The 23,919-nt window shown below is 41.5% G+C and overlaps 1 protein-coding gene across 1 annotated transcript; it reads right to left on the bottom strand.

The window, feature by feature from the left end:
- Positions 1 to 8,214: 8,214 nt before the first annotated feature.
- On the bottom strand, positions 8,215 to 23,662 carry LOC115376911 (synaptotagmin-4). The gene is made up of 5 exons (XM_030076742.1): positions 23,563 to 23,662; positions 20,637 to 21,652; positions 13,586 to 13,757; positions 11,660 to 11,826; positions 8,215 to 10,620 (listed from the first exon to the last, which is right to left on the bottom strand). Exons 1-5 carry the CDS (start codon positions 23,582 to 23,584, stop codon positions 10,471 to 10,473), a joined length of 1,527 nt encoding a protein of 508 aa, XP_029932602.1. The 5' UTR covers positions 23,585 to 23,662; the 3' UTR covers positions 8,215 to 10,470.
- Between the last annotated feature and the right edge of the window lie 257 nt (positions 23,663 to 23,919).

The raw sequence follows: 23,919 nt of genomic DNA, 5'->3' as shown, positions 1-23,919 counted from the left end.
CAAGGTAAGAGAGGAAGGGAGAGAGCGATGAAGGGATGTCGTGAAGGGGTCAGGCGCTCCTCTCAGTCTCAAACATTCTATAATCCACACGCGCATTGTACAAAAATCTTGTAGTGCAAAGTTGTCTTCAAAAAAAAGTACAAAAAAAACTACTCAAAACTGCTGCAGCAAAAAAAAAAAAAACTATGATGCCCACTCAAAGTCAATTAGTTTCCTCAAAATGTGCTCATATGAGGGTTCATTGTTGTCCGCTTCGTGGTCTTTGAGCCTCTTTCAGGATTGATGCCCAAGAAGTACCTGTTAATAAGCAAAGATAGTTTCAGTTTTAAATAGACTTATGTATTGCAGGCAGCATTTATCAAGTTGAGTCATCATCCTTCATAATCTTATTATATGCACACTCAACAGTTCAGTAAAAGCATAATGTACAGTATTTAGGTATTCAAGTTTAAATAATAAGATTGGCTGTGGTAAATAGCAAATGCTAACATTAGCTAGCTAGCGTTAGCTAGCCTATATCAGACCACACAGGCAAATGCTACAGCTAGCTAGCGTTAGCTAGTTAGCTAATAGTGCTAATATCAGTTAAAATACCATGGGTGTCCTGCAAACAGACGTTATGCATGCAGCTCACCTTCTCCATTCAGCCCAGAGGAGAAGAGGGAAATCTGTGTGAAATGAACAAATGATAACTCTGGGGAAGTAAACAGCAAGGAGTGAGGTGAGAGTTAAGGTAGATTATAGACAAAATTAACAACAACCCAAAAAATTGCATACACAGACAGATTGACAGTTTCAAATTTATTTAATTGATATAGCACTTTAAAGACATAATGAGTTTTTTTTTTTTTAAAAAAAGAAAAAAACAACAAACAACAAACAAACAATCACAAACAATACAGTTTGTAAAGTAAAAAAATGAAAATTAAGTGGTAATTGTGCAGACAAAGCAAAATTTTAAAAACCAAATAAAATAGGTGCCAGCAGAAATACAAAGCTGTGTACATATACATAAACGAAGAGGGGCCACATGATGGGCGGTTCATCCAGCCCTGCCTGTCAGTCTGCCTCATCAAAAACCACAGAGATTTGATGGGCTTCTCCAACGTACTCCAAGATTTGTTTCCACTGTTGTGTCGATAGCCCTGCAGTCTCGTGCCATATCATCCAAGCAAGTGGGAAGTAGGAAGCAAGTGGTTAAAGTCTGCGCACCCACCGCCAACTAACTACAGCAGAACTATGTACCACAGGATTTTTTTCCCCTCTGGATGCCACTGTGTGTATTGTGCCTTGTATTGAGACCTCACTACTGAGACCTCAGATTGATTGACTGACTGTTTTTACCACACTGACTGGCATTATCTTCTGCCCAGATAGCGAGCAGAGCCCTAATGTCCTTGTTCTACATTTCTTATTTATTGTTCTGCCTCAAAAGCAAGCTGCTGCTCTGACAACTGTACTTATCAGATAATCGCCCTTCATCAGGAAAACACCCTTGGTTCATCCTGTCTGGCTCATGGGTATTTGGTGGGCCACTGGCACCTAAAGACTGGCCCCGACATAGTTTCACAGAAACCCCTTTTCCACCAAAGAGGTTCCAGGGCTGATTCGGAGCCAGTGCCTGACTTAGCACCGGTTCTTTGTTTTTCCAACGCCCAAGCACTGGCCAAACTGGTTCCAAACCGGTTCCAGGCAAGCACCAACTTTGAGCTGGGCTAAACAGGGGTCAGAGAAAGAACCGATGATGCGACCCACCACGTCATTGGTGGGTGGGCCCACAGACCCGAACGGGAACTGTGAACGCTGTGAACCGCCATTTGTGAAACAAAAATCAGCTGGTCGCATTCTCAGCAAATAAAAAGCAGTATGGATGCTAAAAACTAGCCAGCAATAATTGCGTTTTTTGCCTCTGGATTGCAATGTAGGCTTGTAAAGACACAAGCAGCACTTGCATCACTACGATGAAGTCATCCACATACTGTCACGTGATCACGTTTTACGCTGACGTAATGACATGGGTCTGATTTGGCTCCACTTGGCTCTTGGCCGATGGAAAAGCAAACCGGTTCTTTGTTGGAACCAGTTAAGCACTGGCTCTAGCACCAGCACCGAACTAGCACCAGGTTCTTTTTGGTGGAAAAGGGGCAAGAGGAGTGATCAAAGACCAGAAGTGACAATGGAAACGGAACTGGCTTTGGTGAGAACAAGCGCACCTGCCTTTGGCGTAACAGTAGAAAGCCTGCTAATGAGGCACAGGTGCTTCCCCATCACCACCAGCTTGTGTTTGTTTGTGCTCTGTAGATGGGAAAGCCTGTGTTGGATCAGTTCCCCACATAATAATCAGTTCAGCTGTTTCATGTTTTCAGTTGATGACAAGACAACTAGTCTGGGCTGGTAGCTTTGTTGATCAGAGTGTTTTGTATGAAATCTCATAAATCTCTATTTTTCTAGGATTTTGGCACTTTGGGCATAAATGAGTTAATATCTGAAAATGCTCAAGGGATATCACTGGGCACCCTCCTGTTTTGTGAAGAGGTATCCCCAAAGCTTCAACACCATGGCTCCCGGGGAGGATTGATACGTGACTAAAAGTTATTTGTTTATTTTATAGGAGACCTGGAGTCTGTCTTTGATCCATCTACGCTCGGCTTTCCAGCAGTTCCCCCTAATCAAGCATATAGCTCTAATCTTCAGATAGTTAGAGTCTAGGACAGACAAGAGTTGAGAGCAGCTTCTCTGCAAGATGGCAGACAGACAGACAGACAGACAGACAGACAGACAGACAGACAGACACACACACACACACACACACACACACACACACTCACAAAATAAAAACTTTGACATGTTGAGAAAAAGTGCTCAACTATACCATTAACAGCTCCCTGTGTCTTGAGGAACACAGCGCCTAAAACAGTGAATCTCATATTTTCGTTCCAGATGTTTGTTTGTACCAATGGCAGAGTCACCACAGCTCCAGACAGAGATAAGGCAATGTGAACAGACTGGTAAAACCCATTAATTGAGCTTCTCCCAGGAGAGCGGGCAGATTAGTGGAATAATGAAGAGTGACATTTCTGCAAATGGTGTGCAGATGCTCATGTCTGGATTTTCCTGGAGTGTCTGTTATATGTTTTTGCATTTTAAGAGTTTCATACCAAGGTCAAAATGAAATGACAGATGAAAAGTCACCGATGACATGTTTCACAAAACCACTTAACATACATAAATGGTTTCAGTGGTAATCTTCAGGTTTTGTCATCAACTCTACTGTCTTCATTGGATTTTCTACATGCTTTTGTCTTTCCATGCAGCAATCATGGCTATCACATCTCATGCTAACTGGTCTTTTTACTTATTCAGTACATCGGATTTATTGGATATACAATTTTCCAACCAGGATGTATGACATGAACGCCCTCCTGCATCTGAATGTTTTGTTGGTTGTTTGATTTCCCCTATTTTTTTCCAATGAAAATTGGACATGTTCAAGTACAGAAGGACATTAGAATAAAATGAAATCTTATAAAGGTACATAAAATTAATCGATCAATCAATCAATCAATTACAATAAATAAATAAATAATACAAATAATAATGCTTACTTTTGAATTGTCTGTTTCTGATCATTAGGTCATCATTATTAATATTTTATTAATATTATTAATGTTCTGCGGGGGTAAGGTGAGGTATACAACAGCAAGACATATGACCGATGGGTTGACCTACCATAGGATTACTGTATATATGTGGAAATTGGTTCATTTACTCACTTAAATCATTTGGTTTGCATGACATCAGAGGTAATGGAGAACAGCAATACCTTGTGGTTAATATTCACCTCTGGAGTAACCATTGTTGGTGACTCTCTCCCTCAACTGTCCAAGCTGTTGACCTCACCAAGTTCACTTGACTTTTTCAGACAATTAGAACAACAACTACATATTCCCCTAAACTAACTTTGTACTTCAGCATAAACCTATGTATCCTACTTGGACAGCCAAGAAGTAACATGTGAGAAACTCATACATCTGATGAATCTGACGCCACATGAATGCAGGGTTTTTCTAAATAAACCCGCAACATAAATGCATCACTTCCTATGCACCAGAGAATCTTTTCCTTACAACGCTGTTAATGGTATAGTTGAGCACAAACCTTATAACACCAATGAAACAAAATGATTCATCCTGATTCACTCTAAAATTATACCAACTAAACCAAATAATGAAATTAACCTCTCAGATAGGGATCCTTGGACCCCACTTTTGGCCAGAAGTCCTAACTTAAGCCAGTAGAGGTGTTGTACAAGCTACACAGTCAGGAAATGGGACACAAATTTGCAGACAAAGGATAAAAGCTCAGTGGTGAGCACTGACTTGGCATGATGCAGAGTATGTTTTCCAGTCAAATGGGCTCCTGAGATACGACGCATATTTTACACATTTTAAAAGCTTTCTGAATCACACCAAGCACTGAGAAGTGACGTCTGTGTGTGTGTGTGTGTGTGTGTGTGTGTGTGCACGCATGCATGTCTGGATCATGTTGTTTTGTGATCTGAGATGACATAAGATCACCCTAAGTGTTCAATTACATCATCTTTGGATTCCACGAATCATGGATATTTATATCTCTCAAGAGGGACATCACTCACTCTGCAGAGGAAACGACGACTCTGTGAAGACGAGCAGATTTGAACTGAGATGAGGTCAAACACGCATGGACTATGGTGTTTAGAGAAGGGCATGTGAACATCCTAGGTGTTTACAGTTTAAATACATCATTTGACTGACAGTTGTTAGGCGTGTAGCAGACACTCTTATCCATCACCCCTTAATATTTGCACTTGCATTTGTAGATGCCAGTCACTCCTGAGCGTCCTTGCACACGCTCATATGATGAAGACGTGTTTTGCGATCTCGTGTGTTTGTTCCGAGATTTTTTCAAAAAATGCTCCCTTGCAGTCTGAGTGTTTTTAGCTTGTTTGTTTTTTTTTTTTTTGGTTTTTAATGAAGATTTGTTTTTAAAAAAAATCTTTCTCCATGTGGACAGAGACTGAGGGCCCTATCTTGCGCCAGACTCCCTAAACCCGCTATTTGCGGATTTAGGATTTAGGAAGAGGCGTTCCCCCGTAAAAGTTGCTATCTTGTGCACCTCCCGCTATCCGCAAAACACCTGCGCTACCCGCTATATTATGCATAGGCGTGTTTTGGGCGTTACGCCAGTTAAACCAACCAGTGTGCCAGGTGCCATTACCTTTAAGGGCAGGATGCGCTATCCTAAATCCTAAATCCTAAACCCGCGATGGAGAGAGGGAGGTAGATTTTCTCAGGGCTTCTACTGAGGCTAAAGCAAGTTGGCTTTATATACATATTATATATTATATTATAGGCGAGTTAATTCGGGAGGTGGAGCCACATGTGTCCAAGTGGACGCGTCACAAGGTTGTACTGATTGAGTAAAATCCCCGGGCCACACCACAGACACACAAGAGGCAGAGGTGAAACTATGTGTAAACTAATTTATCGACAAGGTAGATTGGGCAAATAAATATTAAAAATAAAAATATAGCACAGCTGCTGGCTTATGATAAAACAATAAAACGTGCTGGCGTAAGTGTCCAATTAAAACAGTCTTTCCTCTAAACAGTCTATATGAGTAATATACTCAGTCCATTCCGGCGGAATGGACTGAGTATCAGTCCGACCGTGTGTGTGGCGAGGCTCCGTCGGGGCGCGCATTGAAGCCGCCTGGGCGCGCTCTCGTAACAGCCCAAACTTTAGGGATAGCGGATAGCGGGTGGTCAGGACCACCCGCTATCCGCTATCCCTAAAGTGTATGCGCAAGATAGCAACTTTAGGGATAGCGCATGAAACACGCCCACGGACACACCTCCAGGCGCAAATGACGGAGTCGGCATAACGGATAGCGGGTGGCGCAAGATACCGTTTAGGGATAGCGGAAGTTCCTAAATCCACAATTTGCGGGTAGTGGCAGCGGATAGCGGGTGGCACAAGATAGGGCCCTGAGTCTTTTGTATGATGGATGATACTGGTGAAAGTTAATATTATGTCTGCATATGATGTCCTCCCGCGAGAGCATATCTGTTTGAAGAACTATAGAGGGCCTATGATTGGCCCTTGTGGAACACCATATTTCAAATTAGCTGTAGGAGTTAGTTACAAGCACAATCGTGAAAAATACATTCAGAAAATGAGATTTAAATCAGTTCAGAACGGTCTGTGAGACCATCCAGTTTTTTTTGTTTGTTTGTTTTTTTTTTTTCAGTATGAGCATGAGTAATTGAAATATATGCAGTTCAAATATAATCTGAGCAGGCACCAATCTGCTTTTATGTCTGACTTCAGAGAAATGCAAAAAACAAAACAAAACAAAACATTAAATGATAAACAATACACACTTGGTAATCCTTAAAAGTTAAATTTATTTCTAACTCGTATCTGTGAAATTGTTCCCTTTAAAAAGCAAGCACATTCATATACAGTTGAGACAATATACAACACCAGCAGACATATAAATTAGAGGAGAACACCATTATTGTAGAAACCATACTATCAAATAACTGAGTGTTTCTTTACAAAATGCAAAAAAGCCATTTTAGGCACAAAAATTGTTACCCAGTGTCCATTCAAAAATAATATTAACTAAATAAATAAATAAATAAAACAAATAAATTACATTGTTTCTATACATAAAGGGCTCGAGATGGTGGACCATGCCATGAATTATTGATGATGAGTGTTCTGTCCTTTCTTGCATTTTTTTTTTTTTTATTGTAAGATGTCCCAGTTTTTGAAATAGTAAACATTTTGATATGACACTGTTCAATTTATCGTGCCTCTGTAACACTGAGAATATTATTTATGACACTGTTGTTGGGGTACTATGGTGTTCACCCTTCCACTCTTCTCTGATAGTTTTCAGTTTTAGTATGTTGTCAAACAACTGTAAGGATGCAAGCAAATGTTGTTCCCATTTTAAGTAACTCTAGATAAATGTTTGCCAAATGTCTAAAATTGACAGGTAAATTACATGTCTTGAATTTAAAGGAGATAGAAATGCATGATAATATTGACACATCATCGATATCGGTTGATAAAGGCTTTAAAATGAGTATTGGCATGTAGGATATTGGCAAAAAAAATCCAATACTGTGCATCCCTAATAAAAATAAACATGACATGTTTTGCATAACCTTAGTTGAAGTACTCTTATTATTTTGCCCCTTGAGTGTATACATTTTGAAGATCATTGTACTTTATGTCTATATCTGCAAGTGGGCCACCGCGATAAGAGTAGGCATAATAAAACGTTAATTCCACTAGTGGAGAGACTTGGGGCTCTAGTTTCCCGGCGCAGCGCGGGGTGGCGCAGTGAGGCGAACCCCGCGCAGAGCTAGTTTCGACCGGCGAAGCGGGAGAGGCGGACAGTGTCCAAGTTTCGCAGGCGGAGGTTCGCCGAGATGGGAGTGGTGGCGCAGCGGGGGGAGGTGCCGACAGATTCGGCTTGGCGCAGTGACAGTTTCGTGCTAAAAGGCTTCGCCGAGGTGCGCCAAAAGCTCGCCGTCTGAAACCACGTCTACTTTCAGCGCAAGGCGGAGCGGAGCCGGCGCAGTGGAAGTTTGGCTGGCTGGCGCATATCACCAAAACCTCACGATCAGCATAAACGGTGCCAATCTCCTTTGATCTGACATCAGCTGTGACGGGACAGTTGATATGGAGATATATGTATGTGCTGATTGTGATCGTAGCATTGAATAGTGTTTTTTTTGGTATTTATTGCATCGTTCATGTGTCTGACAATTCCGGAAGCCTGCCTGTGAGGTTTTGGTGACGTGTCCGCACAGCTCGCCGGTCTCCGCTCCGCGCCTGTCTCCTGAGCTCCGCTCCGCCTGCGGCAATAGACCTCCATGTCAGCTGTGTAAACTTTCATTACGCCTTCACGCAGCGCATTTTAAAGGCAAGGACAGGGGCTCATTTGATTGGTTACATGTGAATCGGCTGTGTCAAACCCACTCCATGCCTTCTCTCCTCCCCTCCGCCGGTAGGAGGGATGGCGGAGTACTTGCGCCACCGAGAACGGCGTGCCAAACTTGGAAAATCCGCCTGGCCACACCCAGTTGGCGAAGCGCATCTGCGCTACGCCCCGCCTCGCCTGGTCTGCGAAACTAGAGCCCTTGATGTTCTCTGTTCTCTGCAATTAATTGGAAAAAATGTGTGCATATACTGGCATCACCAATCAGCCAAAAGAATTGGAAAATATTGGCATTTCGGATATTGGCATAAAATCCAATATCTTGCATCTCTAAATGGAGAAAATAAAGTATTAGTGTCACTTAAAGCTCTAGTGCAGAAAATACTGTAAGCATGTGGAAATAAATGGGAACATGTGGAAATAAATGGGAGTATGATGTTTTCATAAATAGATGATGAAGTTTCTGACTGATTAATTTAATGATCAAGTGATCAATCAATTGATCTATTTCCTCTGATAGTTACTCTAAAATAGACATGTTCACTCTCTTGTCTATTTTACAGTGTTCTACTGACTGCACAGTCCCAAGGCCATTTTAAAAAAAGACAAGTTCAAGATAATCAAGTGATAAAGCTTCTAGTAATTGTGTTCTTCATTGGGACCTCTGTTGTAGCTACACGCCTAATGAGCTTTGACACAGTGCTACAGTCTGTATTTAATGATAAAATATCGAGGGAGCCACAGTGAATGGGTAGTGAATAATTGGTTGCATTATGATCAATAACACCATTTAATAAGGCTAATGCCTGGCATAGATCACAGTCATGCAACTAACACAGACTACAAAATCCACAAGAGCACAACACCACAGTTAAAATGTACAGTGGCTGTCAGTGTAGACAAAACCCTTCATGCATTTATCCTGTATCCTGCAGTGGTACTTTGTAGTGTGGTAACCATTGTAAATGGCCCAATTCTGCACATTATTATATGGACAAGCACTTCCACAGTAACACACCACAGCCAACCACAAGCAGAAGGGCACTGGCCAACAAGAATGCTCTGCAACGCTGTAACTTTTGAAAATCTTAATATCCTTGGACTTGTTCAACATTAACATCAGAACAAAGGTAACCTTGCTGCACAATACAAACAATACCACAACTTCATGCAACTAGAATCATACAGTTTCAAGGTCTTGTGTTTTGAAAAGTCACCGTGGAAATAATCAGGCAATATAGTGATCAACAATATTGTCAATGTGGAAAAAACCTACCTGACTGCTCTGACACCTTCTTCCATTCATCCACCCACTGGAAAGGAAGGTTCCCTGTGAGTCAGTCTTTTTCATAGAAATAGAACTGAGTAAAATCAGAATAGGCTTTAGAGTCGTGGCAAGTTGCCACATTTCCAGGTGGTCTCCCTTGCAAAGACAACAGTTGTACGCATTCACTAACATAACCGCTGTCAGCAGAGAGGTTTATTCAGGTCAGTGAAGGCAGCGAGCTGAACATCCAGGCTGATCAGCCGTGTGCAGGGGGAGAAAAGTGCTTGTATTAAAAAAACAAAACAAAACAAAAACAAACAAACAAAAAAACGGTGCGGTGTTTGGATTTTGCAAAGTATTGTCTTCTTGTTCCACATCAGATTCTTTGAAACCAAAGTGGTTACAAACCTGTAGTGTCCCCTTTTTCGTCGACCAGGCTTTCCCTTTCCGCCATCTCTTAGCTTTCACAGAGGGTGGAAAAGTAAATGGAGTAACGTTTTAGAATATCTGACAAACCTGGTGCCTGCACTGTTTAGTTTCTTTACAGGTGAAATCAAATGGCCAGAGTGTGTTGTTGGGGCAAATGCACTTCACACCACTGTGAAGGAGGAAAAAAGGGGAGCACTGAATTTGACATAAAACACCCAAGAAAGTCCGATAAAATTAAAGCAACATTTCTAAATGAAATGTGGCATAAATATCATTTTGTGATGGTTTCCTGGTGGTGGGAAGCCAAAATAGCAACTGAAAAATTAAATTCTACTAATTGTTCAGCCCTAGCCAATTCCACTCAATTCCATTTCTATGGTATTTTTACCTCCCTGTATACCCACAGGGAGCATCTGCATTTTTGCAAGAAGCAGCTAAATCTCCAGCAGTGCTGCCAGTTTTCTCAGTATGCTGGTTAGCATTACAAGGTAAAAAAAAAAAAAAAAAATCTTAACCATTCTGCTGAAAGCAAACAAATATCTAAGTCAGCACAGCAACATTAATGAAAGGCTATCGAAACTCCACAACAGATATTTTGATATGGTTCACAGATAGACAATCTAAAATGACAATGTTTGGAGGGGAAACTACACCCAAGTTTACGCTGGCATGTGATTCCCACCCAACCCTACCTCTCTGTGTTTATCTACACTGTCTGACAGTCAGCTGCTCCCTAGGAGGAGGGACGCTGAGCCACTCCAACAGTTTGTCAGTCATCCCTACAGCACATCTGACTGGATCGTGTGCCAGCGAGCTGTCTCCATCTGACCCCGACTGCACATGTCTTTCCAGTGTCCTTGTCCCGCCTCTGGAGCCTCGCTGCCAATCAGCACGCGACCCAGAATGCTGCTCTTAGTGTAGAGACGACCCTGTAGATGCAAACAGGTGACTGGATTAGAAGTCAGAGTGCAGCAAACGCTACAGTTTCCCTTAATATTTTGATGTGATGCTCTGAGATCACATTACAATATGTCTACATTCTGCCTGAAAGTGTTTGTGTCCAGACTAGGTACTGTATAATTCAGACTGCAAAGCAAACATGACCAATTCTACAGTCTCTCTCACTTTATTGCTTGTTGCTGGTCACTTTCAGTTTTTTTGCATCTTACTCATGCTTATATTATTATATGTTAAGTTTATGACTGTTTTTTATACTTTGTCTTTCAATGCAAAGCACATTGAGCTTACTTGTAATGAAATGTGCTATATAAATAAAATTGCAATTGCCATTGCCACTTGACACCAAGAAAATTGCAAAGCGTACCAACACCCTTAGTGGAGGGAACATGCCTTAGTCATAGACGTGCGATGTTATATGCTTAAATTGTGAACATGTAACTAGATTTCAGACATGAACTATTCTAATCTAATGTAAATAATATAGCCTAAAACACCAAAGATCCAGGTTTAATATGCAATATAGCAGTTAGTTCAGGCTAAATATACATTTATCACATGAACTTATCACACCTTAGTCATTGCCACACATTATCATCTTCGTGCCACATGTTAACAGAGCTGCTGCATGTTGACATAAAATCCAGGTACAAGTTTATTTACCACTGACAAACCAAATCCACTTGTCAACAAATGAATTCAGTTTTGTCAGAGTGCACTGGGGCCTCTATCAGCCCTTGATACTTTGAGCTGTTAAGCTGCAAATATTTCAACACTGAAACTTAACAAGGAATGTTGCTGTTGAGCCAGTGTATGGATGAAGTTGTGGTAAAAGTTAAATTTCTGAGAGCACAGTCTCTCACCACACCTCAATATTAATGTGACCAAGATACAAATGCATTAAGGGACCACTTTTAAATATGTAGTAGCCATTTGATCAACACTGAAAAAATGGTGTTTAGTTTTCCACACATAATCTACTGGACACACACTCCTCCTCGAGGTTTGTACCTGCATGACAATAAACTCGAGCACCAATGGCAGCTGAGTGATGTCACCAGCGGGCATGTCAAATAGGAAAGGAGCGTTCCAGACAGGGTTCGGACCACAAGCCCCTTTGGTCTCCTTGGTGCCAATCACCTTCCCATCCTGATGCAGATTGATGACAACATAGTGATCTGTGTGGAAAAAAATACACCAACAGTCACTTTCCCCATCTTCACTTCAATGTTATAACTTGCTTGTGAAAGTAGTAGACAAGAGGGTTAGAAACCGAAGGCTTTGTGAAACCGTGTCAAATTTTCCATTCAGCTCTGTTTTTAGCTTGACAAACATTTTGCATTTTGGACTTTATCCACTGAGTTGGACCATCACCTAAATCAGAGATAGGGGTTTTCAGCACCATATACACATAATAATATTAACCCCAAAGAACAGCAGCTCCTCCACCATGCTGCAAAAATATTCAATCAGTCATTTGGTTATGTATAGCCTCCTCAAATTGTAGTTTTCCTTACAAAAGGATTAATTATCTATCTGAATCAAATATTGTGAAACTACAGTGGAAAGAAAATATATTTTTCTGACCAAAAAATAAATAGATGTTATATGACTTATGACTTGGTATGGAAATTTCCTGCACACTAGATGTGTAAATATGTGGCCCAGCAGCAGTCTGTCATACTGTGTTGGATTAGCATCAACTGAAAGGAACTACCCATTCAGTCCATTTACATAATCACAATTCCCCTTGAAGCCCTCACACTCCAGTCTTTTATTTATGCATATTTTGCAAAATGTGACTAAGCCCTTTTCAGCACCGCAGCTGGATTTAGAAATCTAAAATTAAAAAGCAATGCGCCATCAAGCAAAAGTTGTTTTTCAGTCCAGAAGACAGGAAGTCTTATTTTCTCATTTGCATCCCTGTACTTTGAAATGATGCAATGCAATTTTAATAGATTTCCAGAACCCAGAGACATGAAAATCACTCAATGCATGAACGACCATGTAGCCAAAAACTTTGAGATCACATGGGGAAAAGATAAACATCTAACTTGCAGTTTTTTGAGTTTTTTTTTTTTTTTTTTCCTTCATTGCAGCCAGTGAGTTTATGTTTTTTATATCTCCTGCTTCCTGGCTCCTGAGCAGCATCATGGAAGCAAGGCTGTAATTCAGATATAGTGATACACGATACAGAGAGGAGGGGAAATGACACCACACTGATCAGCTCCTAATATGATTACACTGCAACCCAATCAGGGAGCCGGTCTCTGTCCAACTGTGTCTGGGCTGTGGAGGACAATGAAAATGGAAGCTCCAAAATCTTATGAGCGGTTTACACATCTTAAATATTTATATGCACATTTAATTATTTTATTTATTTTTTTTATTTTTATTAAGTATACAAAAATGTAGTTATATAGCAGCTTACTTAATACCAGTCATTTTCCAAAATTCTTTTTGAAACAGTTAATCTAAAAAAGTGATGCATGATTATCTCCACCAATCACAATGAGTCTCACATGCAATCAACTGGCAATAGAAAGTATCAACAGACCTTTTTCCCAGCAGCCATTCTGACATTAAAAAAAAAAATCAAAAGCAGGGTAAACACGGGTGTTAATAATGTCATTAATTACGGTTCCGTTCCATTGAAGTTTAGCAGAGAAACTGAATGGGATTTTACAATTTTAGTAATCAGAGTTGTGCCTTATACCTTTTCATAGCTTGATAAGACACATTGTTCCACCATCTTATAAGTAAATTCCATTTTTTAATTGCAGTTAACCCTTGACCAACATAAGACATGGTAAAAAAAAAAAATCATTTAAAATGAATTAATCACTGATAATAAAGGCTTTTTAATAATTATATGAATTTTTACTTAATGATGTGATCCAAAATCCAGAGAGTGGCCATCAGAGATTGCATGTTTACCTGCAGCCCCTGGCATCCGCGTGAGCTTGACCAGATTCTCAGCCTTTCGGACCATCACCTTGATCCGCTGGGCCTGTGTCTGGTATTGCAGCAAGACGAACAGCTGGCCCAAAGCCCGCGGAGCACAGACTGAGCTCTTCCTTTGACCCAGCGTCTCCTGGGAACTCAGGCTCTGAGGGAGGGAAGGCAGAGAAAACATAGAGAAAAGCCAACGGGGTGAGAGAGAGTTAACCAGGAGGGAGGACAAAACATCTTTCATTGAGCAGATGTTCCCTGCATCCTGGGGAAGCCGGGAATGAAACGAAACCACGAGTAAGAGGAAAACCGATACATTCATGCTGCTATGCACTTGAACTGCGTCTTTCATAAATATCTGCCTTTCTGTAGCTCTCTCTGAGCCCTCCTGTGGCCCTCTGTAGCTCAGTGGGTAGAGCCAGGTCCAAATGTTGCCAGGGTTGTGGGTTCAACTGCCTGTGTAACTTCATGGATGGAGCAAAACCCACCCAGCTCTATTAAATTAGGCACTCTCTTTGTCAATATATATCCAGTGGTGAAGAATTTAGATCATTTTCATTTGAGTTTTCTATGAGCACTTTACTGAAGAGTTCAACTTGTCATGTTTTACCTGGAAGACATTTCTAAAAAACATTACTGTGATTTTATCATCTTAACACTGACTGCCTGTTTCAGTGCTAGTATCAGAATAGACCTTTCATTATTGTTGTGGCTGGCCTTATATGGCTCTTTGATTTTTGTGTGTGTTTGTAATAAGTGCATTATTATTATGGTTATTGTTATATGTGCCAAGGAGAGGAGGCTGACTGCCAGTGGGAACACCCATCCTAAAACTGCATGCACTGCTGCACTTGTAAAGGGTAAAAGTGTCCCACAAAAACTGATGCCATATAATAATAGAAATTTTGATGTGATTTTATGTCACATCATGTGTCATTTCAGATCTTGTTTTCTTGGTCCGGTGAGTCACAGTCTGCTGTCCGCTGGGGTTTTCCCGAGGCCAGGGCAGCAGAGTGTGAAGGACATTTCATCCAACAAGTGAGCGTCACTTCACCGCCTCTGTCTGCCACCAGGACTTTGCCTCAGAGGCCATCACTCACACTGACACCGCCTTTTAAGAGGAGAAACACTCCTCCACAAACACACTGGCAAACAGAACTCATTTAACTCAAAGGTTTACATATGGTAAGTAGAAATGTTGATGAATTTCTATTGGGAAAGGGCAGTGGTAATGGAGAAACAATTTTCAGTTTTTCTCAATTGATTTCATTTCATGAAAACAGTTAACACAGCCATCGAAACATAATCTCATTTTGCAAAATGGCCTTACTCCACTGCAAAGAAAAGTCCTGCTTCCCTTTTAGAGCACATCTCTATGAGAACCAAAAAATGATGTCAGAACTTTGTCACCTATTGATCAGATACTTATAAGAAGATATATTCATACAGGGAAAAGTGCATTTTAGTGCCCTTATATTGTGTAGAGAACTGAAAAAAAATGTTTGAAAAGAAAGGTTTCCTTACAGTAAGCAAAATGTCTGTTCCTCACATTTTTGAAGATATTGTAATAAGTAATATTTCAGTTTCACATGTAGTGTGTTTGTCAGTTTTGGTGACGTCCTGTGCTAGCATTCTGTCAAACATGTTTTTCATGTTTGTTGGGCGATTCAGTTTAAGGCTGCTGACAAAAGTCGGCTGTCCATGCAACTCAACCTACTGAACAAAAGTCTGTTTTCTCTTCGTTTCATTTTTGGCTTCAAACTCCCCTCTTAAACTGGGTATTTGGTTTGTGTTACTCTAAAGGCAACCAGTTATACAAAGATAAATTCCTCTATTTTGTGTATATAAACATATGATCAAAGATGTATAGTGCAGACATTGCCTACATTTTGATTTTGTTCGAGTCATCATTCAATAATAAATAGTTTTGACTAAACTACATTTGCTGGTAAAAATTATTCTGAGGTAAGACTATATGATGAAAACTGAATCATGTGGGATGTTATGATGTGGGATATTTAATATCAAAGTCAAAGCAAATTTGAGGGTGTCAAGCGAAGACGTTTATCAAACTGCTTTCTGTCGCTCTCAGTTGAGTTAGGTCATACTGGCTCTTAATTCTGCCTTGACACTCCTCTGTAGACTACTGTTATTTGGTAATTCAGTTCACCACAGATGTGACGAGTTACATAAAATTTCCTAACTGACTGACTGTCTGCCAGGACAACAGTCAGCAATCTCTCACTGGGCCAGAGCACGACAGATGCAGCATAGAGGGGGGAAAAAAAAATACAGTGTGATATTGAGATACTTTTGCTGGTGTCTTTCTTTTATTTTCTGTTGGCCTTTATTCCAGGCAGAAGTGACTGAACACTCAAGGTCTATCAGCAACACCCGGCTTCACAGTCACACAGCTACACACATTGCGTACTGTGTGTAGCTGTGACTGTGTGTCTGTTTGTGTTACTCTTGACCAGCTCCACTGGTGCAGTTTGTTGTGAGTGTAGAGCGCAGAGTAGAGTTGGCATGTAGAGTGTTTTGCTCAAGGGCACCTCAACAGCAGTTTTTAGGAGCGTTTTTAATTCACCTTCCCCTTCCAGATTTTCTCAGTCAGTGATTCAGATTGGCATCTTTCAGGCCACAGGTGTGCCTCCCTTACCTCCAGGGTAACACCACACCTCCATAATGGATGAAAATGAGGGTTTAATTTTCATTTAATTGAAAAAACAATCACCACCTAAAATCTATTGCTCAGTATTTTATAGGCAGATGTGATTTCATCCTCAAACTATTTCATAAGCAAATGTCAAATATTAGAGAGAGAGGATGCCATACTTTTCAGTGTGCTACTGGATATCATTTTGAAAGGTCTATAACAGATTTGTAAAACGATGCACATATGCCGGGTTTTAATCTTCTCATTTGTTTTTCAACACTTCTGATGAAAGACCACATATTGATCTTCTATAAGCTCGAGTGCTTGCCAGTGGAAACATAAACTGTCTGGAAATGTGAAAGGTCTTAAATTTAATCTAACAGCTGATTCATAACTTGGCTTTTACGTATAACTCAGTGACATTTGGTTGACGTAACGGATATTATTTCAGCTTTTCATGAGAGACCAATCACTGAAAAGGTGCATTTTGAGTGTCACATATATTATTGTACAGAACTGAAATATTAAGTAAAATGTCAAAAATCACAATCTTATGCTATGCTAGTAGGGAGGTATTCCACTGACAAGAATATGTGAGGCCACTTCCAGGGAACAACATAGAGCACTAAAACTGGCCAAAACAGAGTAAAATGCACATTGATCAACGGAAACTTTCCATAAAATCAGCTCTCTAAATTTTAATGATCTATCTTTTTTCTTTTTCTTTTTCCTTTTTTACAGTAGGCTATATTGGTGAAAATTAGCACATGGTGGTTAAGAGGATATACATTTCTATGTGCTTAGATAAATTAAATCTGGGACCATTTAGGAAAAAAAGTTTTTTTTCTTCCTCTAGTTATGCAACCACTCAACACCACCATAGTCTTAATGATGGTGCAAATCTAATGGAATTGCCATAATTTTACAACCATTGATTTCATGTCAGCTTATAATTATGTCTTCGTTATAAATATTCGGTCAGTAATAGTTCAGTTACTCACACGTATTTGGAATCAAGTGTAGTGATCATCCTTTTATGGCATTTCCCATTGACTGGCACAGCTCACCGCCTGTTTCTGAGTAGCTCATCAAAAAGTTTTAAAATTATGTACAAAAAAAGAAAGTGAGTCAGTGAGTCTGCATGAAAGCACCCCCCCCCCCCCCCTCCACACACACACACACACACACACACACACACACACGCACACACACGCACACGCACACACACACACCACACACGCACACGCACACACCACACACACACACACACACACACACACACGCACACACACGCACACACACACACCACACACACACACACACACACACACACACACACACACATACAGTGACAGTCATTTAACTGAGAACGAGTGAATGCACTTGCTACAAACGTGGATTGGAAAATGATGATGAGCTTTTGATACGTGGAGTGAAGCGATTTGTCATACTTTGATAAGTAGGATGAGTTCTCTATGACTTTTTGTGAATTTAAGCTGTTTAGATTTGTTACGTGATGTGGATTTGATACATTTAAATTTAAACTTGGATTCAGGCAATACATATCACATGCATTTTGATGTGCATTGTTTTTTTATGAGTAGTTTGATATGATATGTGAATAAATGTAAGTAATTTAAGATAAGCAGCTCTTGGCCACTTTCATTTTTTCAAAGTAGCTCTTGGATGAAAAAAGGCTGCAGCACTGCCCTCGCTGGCCAAAAGACTGTACTGCACTCTTTTTCTTCTTTCTGTCTTACAGTAGTCAATGGTGGTGGATCAGTTTTCTATCTATATAGTGATTGGTAGTATTGTGCTCAGCAGCCAACAGCAGAAGACTGCAGTTTTCTTCGGCACTTGTGATGTATGAATGTGAGTAATTGCATGAATGTGACGCAGGACAGAGCTGATAAAGTGCAAGCATGCTTAGCAAAAAGCAAGTATCCCTGGATAATAAATAAAGGTAAGAAAAATCCAGACATCACACAGCGCAGTGCTGACTGCTAATGAACATGATAATGAGATGACTAACTCAGCAATTTAAGCCCTTTCCTAATCAGTCTGCTCTTTCAGTGCCAAAATGTCCCTTGGTGCAGCACAATCCCCAAACTGCTGCCACATTATGCCTCCAATTCCCATGCAGCATCAGAATGGGCATTGTGATGCAGATGAATACGATCAACACCGAGCGCTTCTGCTGATCTTATTACACTAATATTCAGTGTTTTACTCTAAATCCAGGGAGCGGCCACATTACATAAAAGCTAGAATCACAGGCCTGCAGTCTCAGTGTTCTTGTCAACCCTTTTTTAAATCGAGTTGAGTTGCTGAGCGCATGAGCCCATGCTCATGCTCTTCACGACAACCTCCTGCTTCACATTCAGACAGTCACACACATTCACCCTCGGCAGCTGCTGTTATTGAAGGAGAAGAGGGTAATGGGGGGATTACTCATTCACTTTCTCCCTCCCAGATCTGAAAGGCTGGGACATGGATTCAAACTTCAAACTTTCGGTCATTAGTGGCAGGATGAACCATGAAACCATGTAACATGCATATGAAATCTTTTCAAGTTCTGTGTATCTCTTGTTATCTCCTTTGTTATATATTTTTTGAATGCTATGTTTGCAGTGTACTGTGCAGATACTGTTAATTAAGATAGATAGATAGATAGACTTAAGTATTACTGGGGCTTCATGTGCACTATCTATTGACAAAAGACACTGACAGGATGATTTTGTGAGATACGGCACCTGCTTCCACTGTATTCAAACAACACGACTTGCTGAGGAAGACAAGGGTGACTGACTGAATAATGTCCATTTGAACATCAACACCCCCCGCCTGTTGTTAATGCCCTCTGGCTGTGCTTCGACAGAGGCACAGAGGGCATAGCGTGGGCGCGTTGCCAGCTCGCTGCACTCTGCGTGTTTACTTTGCAGTGGCTAACGACAATGTCACCATGTCGAACAACAGTGGAAAAATGGCTAATGGGGGAGCTGATTAGACGCTACATTCCTTCATGGATAAAACATGATATGGGCTATTCATAGGGCCGCGTGCGTACTTTCACTATCTGTTAAATCAACTGAAAATACAGAGTTTGTTAAAAAAAAAAAAAAAAAACAGACCTGAGCTAATGCCTGAAGGCCTAAAGAGGAAAATGTCCCTCAACACTAACAGCATAGTACAGTATGCTCAGTATGCGCATTGTTAAAAAATGATGGAATTAGTGACACCAAAATGAACTACAATCACCATACAAACACACACACACACACACACACACAAACACACACACACACACACACACACACACACACACACACAGAAACCCACATTCCACCCTGCTAGTCTGTACTCTGTTATGGCTACTGCTGTTTCGTCTGCACTTAATTAGTTTTCCTCCTCCCAAGGGTCAATTCTTGGACCGATTCTATTTCTGCTATACATGCTCCCTCATGGGCATATTATCCAGCAGTGTGATTGTATCTTTTATCAATGTTGCTATGCTGATGATATTCAGCTGTATGCAAACAACAATGATTTCTCAAATTTCCATAAATGTTCTACTGAAATTGGCAACTGGATGACATTAATTTTCTTAAATAAAACATGAGAAAGACTGGAAAATGTATCTTTGGCCCTGACGAAACATGACATATATGTATTTCTCAACTTTTAGGTCCCATGGAACCCTACCCTGGGGTGACTCTGGACCCCCAGTTAAGTTTTAATAAATATCTCCCATCAGTTGATCAATCTTGTAATTTTCAATTAAGAAATATTGCTAAACTATGCCGTCTCTTAACCTTTTAACAGTTACAGAAATCACACCTAAAATAAGGTGCTGTAGCGCAGTAATTCTGCAGCTAGACGAGCTAAAACTCCACTCCAATCCCATATTACCCCAGTCTTGGCTTCTCTGCACTGGCTCCCTGTCAGGTTTTGAAGTGAGTTTAAGATCCTGCTCATACAGCTCTGCACAACCTCACCCCATCCTATCTTAGAGAATCTCTGATCCCTTATAAATCCACCAGCTTGCTGAAGTCCTCTGACCAGTGTATCCTAGTTGTACCTTACTACTCGAAACTCAAGGGGGGGGCATGCTTTCTTTTTCCTGGCACCCTGGCTGTGGAATAGTCTCCTCTATTTTTACTCCAAAGCTTTTAACTGATGCTTGTGTTTGTGCTTGTGCATGTTTTTATGTTTATTACTGTTGTGTTGTCATTTCTGATTTGGTTTTGAAAAGTGCTGTATAAGTGCCATAAAAGTATAAATAAAGTCTTTGTTTTCTTGTTTAATTCGCTGCTTGCACTAGCTAGCTTCATGACTGTAAATTATACAGATGAAATGATCAGGTCACAAGTGCTGATTTACCTTTTTCAGCTTGCTCTTTGCTGGGCTAAGCTCCCTAGAGTGGGTGGTGGTGATGTCGGGCTCCCAGTCCATCTGCCCACAGGCCACCTCCACCACGCCAAGGGCAGCCTCTCTCAGGCCGGAGAAGTCCCTGCTGTACACAGCCAGTCTCAGGGTGCAGGTGCGAAGCTCCTCAACACTGCTGACCTGCAACGCAAAGCTCTGGCTGTGGAGCTCTGGGCTGAGGCTGCGGCGTCGCGAGGCCGCCTGCTGAGGGGAGGGACAAAGTGGAGGGAGGCTGGCCCGGACAAACACCCCGCTGCGCCTTCGTGTGGCCCCGGAGAACCCCAGGATGTTGACAACCAGTGTGCCACGGGCAGAGGAGAAGAGAAGGGAGAAGTGCAGGACAGGAGCAGGTTTAGAGGGGACGGACAGGGAGCCAGAGCCATATTGTGGCTGAGATGGCTCCCCTTGCTGACCAGAAGGTCTGGCAGCAGCAGCAGCAGCAGTCAGTCGGCTGCTCTCGCTATACAGGGTGTCACCGGTCACGGTGCTGCGGCGGTCCAGTGCCCGGCGGGTTTTAGACACCAAGGTCAGCTTGGGGAGGGAAGGCAGAGAGGCTCTGCCATGAATGGGATGTTTAGTGGGCAAACAGGGAACGACTGGGGTGCTAAGGCGCCGCATGGGGAAATTAGACCTTGGGGAGTCCCTCAGCCCAGCTGACCTCTGAGAGCTGGGGTCGAAGGGCAGGGCGGTGAGATCATCGTCAGAAGCTGAGGAGCTGGTTTTAGAAGAGGGAAACTCCAACACATCCCCATCTAGCTCCTCGTACTGCTGCTTGACAGGCTGGGTGCACGGGGACGGTGCCAGGGTCATATTCACCAGCTCAGCAGGGCCCTTATGAGGAGACAAGTAAACTGCCTCTTTGTCCTGCGATGAGAGGCTCTTCTTTCTTTTGCGCCAGCACAGGATGCAGCCCAAAACCAGACAGTAGCAGAACACAGCCAGACCCACGGCCAGCAGGATCTGCAGGTGAACTAGACAGACAGAGAACAGACCAGCTGTCACCGGCTAATGTTGTTGTCAGTGGCATTAATGATGACTGTAAGAAAATGACAGGGAGAGTATATGTGATGAGAGAGAAAACAGGAGAGAAAGGAAGAGAGAGACAGGCCAGAAACTAGACATGGCTGAAGCCTTGTGTGTTTTTGTAAATCAGACTAAGAAATGTTTGTTTTTCCGGTCACTGGGAAAACAAGTGACCAGAGAGAGAAAGAGAGAAATCTTCAGTGAGTGCAAATTCATTGTTAACAGAGCTAATGATATCTGACTCACAGGAATTATCTTGTTGTGTCTGCACTCTTCATTCTTGATGAGATTAAAGAGGAAATCTCTCTGGGTTGTAATCATAATTGTTCCCCTGTATAAATGATATTGGCACAGTTGCTGCTTTGATCCAAAGCAGGACAACAGTGCACACCAAACACTTTTCTGTCAAATTTCCTGGCAACAAAATTGTGTGTGTGTGTGTGTGTGTGTGTGTGCTTGTGTGTGACAGAGAAAGAGAGAGTGTTTTGCTGATTGCACATTCATTACAAGAGTATGACTTTAAAGTCAAAGCCTTCTGCCCATTTAGTAGCAGCCGGTGAGGGCGTATCACTATGACTCATACATCAAAACCACTGATGGATAATGGTTAAAAAAAAAAAAAAAAGTGAGTAAACTGATTTTGAGTCAGTGATTCATACAAGGCAACTAATACAAACAAAAATCATAAATAACAAGAAAAGCATTCAGTTATACTGCTCCTGTCTTCATGATCTCACATCAGCATGATACTACTTACTCAAAGGCATTAATGTCATCCTAAACAAAACTGCCTGAAATATAAATGTAGGTGGGTTTACTACATCTATTATCACGTGTCCTAGTGGTTAAAAACTGAGGGAAAAGGGTGTATCTCAATAAGTAGGCAACAATACACAAATCCCCACATCATAACAAAGAATTGCCCTACAGTAAAGGCACATTGCATGAAATGGATGTTTGTAAGGATGAGAGTAATATCAATGTACTAATCCTCAACCCAGATCCATTTCAGTCTCCGCTGGGGCTTCTTAAACTGCTTCCATTAGGAGATCAAAGTGCAAAAGGGCTGAATGCAGTAAGTTGTTACAAGCAGCAAACAGTCTGATGAGAAGGCTCTGGCAGTAATCATGGCGCTCCAAATGTGAGGGCAATGACTCACTCTGGCCAGTCAGTGCATGCTGGTGTGGATGTCAAAATGAGACAATGATGAAACCTGAGCTCTGCTCGACATTTAAGCGTAAATTCTTTTGCTCGATTTCTCTGTGTATGTCAGTTGTAGCAGAATTGTATATTATATAACTGTACCCTGTAAGGGATGCCGGTAAGACTAACCATGACAGATAATAAAAATGATGTAAGATACTGCATTCTTTCCTTTGGTTAGAGGGTTCTCAAAGTTATTTTTTTCTCTGAAATAAATTAAACAAAACAGACTGACTAGGTAAGGTGTTTATTTTTTTTTTCTTGTCTCTATGCATGTATGAAAAATTCAGTCAGCGTGCAAAACAGCTGAAAACACCTTACAAGCATGAAGTTGCACCCTCCTTTGCACAATGCATGTTTTCAGTAGTCTCAGCATATAAAAATCCCTCCTCACACTGTCTCCTCCCCTTCAGAAGTGAAGTTGGTCTGTCAGGTGAAAACGGACATCATGGATTACTATTATATGTAAACACTTGTTCTTATGCTCAATGTATATCACCCCTGCCTCAGTGGCTGTTATTTGCATTTGCACGGATTATGTGTTAAGTCCAGGGAAGATAAAAGTTGGCCGCTGACCAATTTAGTTTCCATAACAAAAAATGAGCAATCTAACCAGCAACTTTTAATGCATGTAAGAACCCGTAGGGCTGCTTACCTCCCAGAGTGTACTGCGACATGTTGCTGCGCTGTTTTCTGTGTTGAGTCAGATCAGAGTGAGCGCTGCTCCACGGAGCGCTGCGCGGCCAGTGCGCACGGACCTGCCGCCTCCCGGCCAATAGCAACTCCGGGTGACTAAGCTTTTATTTCAATCGCACTAATTGTGCGGGGGAGGAAGAGCGGCCGCCTTGCCTCCTGAGGTAGCCCACAGAGAGGAGGGTTCAACCAACCAGCACCGCAGTCGTCCGTCATCCTATTGATCGATTATCTGATTTATAGATCTTGTTATGACTGAGGACAGCATGTTGGGCTATATATGGTCAAAGTTCCGTCGGACAAAGCTATTGAGATACTG

This window comes from Myripristis murdjan, chromosome 3 (assembly GCF_902150065.1).
Source record: "Myripristis murdjan chromosome 3, fMyrMur1.1, whole genome shotgun sequence".
Classification (NCBI taxonomy): Eukaryota; Metazoa; Chordata; class Actinopteri; order Holocentriformes; family Holocentridae; genus Myripristis; species Myripristis murdjan.
This window is presented reverse-complemented; position numbering and strand designations above follow the sequence as displayed.

What these genes read in the sequence shown, in the direction of transcription:
- LOC115376911 (XM_030076742.1), bottom strand. Translation starts at nt 23,584, where the DNA reads ATGTCGCAGTACACTCTGGGAG. An exon ending in GTCGCAGTACACTCTGGGAG is followed by an intron (nt 21,653 to 23,562) that starts GTAAGCAGCCCT and finishes CTGTCTGTCTAG; the next exon opens with TTCACCTGCAGATCCTGCTG. An exon ending in GCGGATGCCAGGGGCTGCAG is followed by an intron (nt 11,827 to 13,585) that starts GTAAACATGCAA and finishes TTTTCCACACAG; the next exon opens with ATCACTATGTTGTCATCAAT.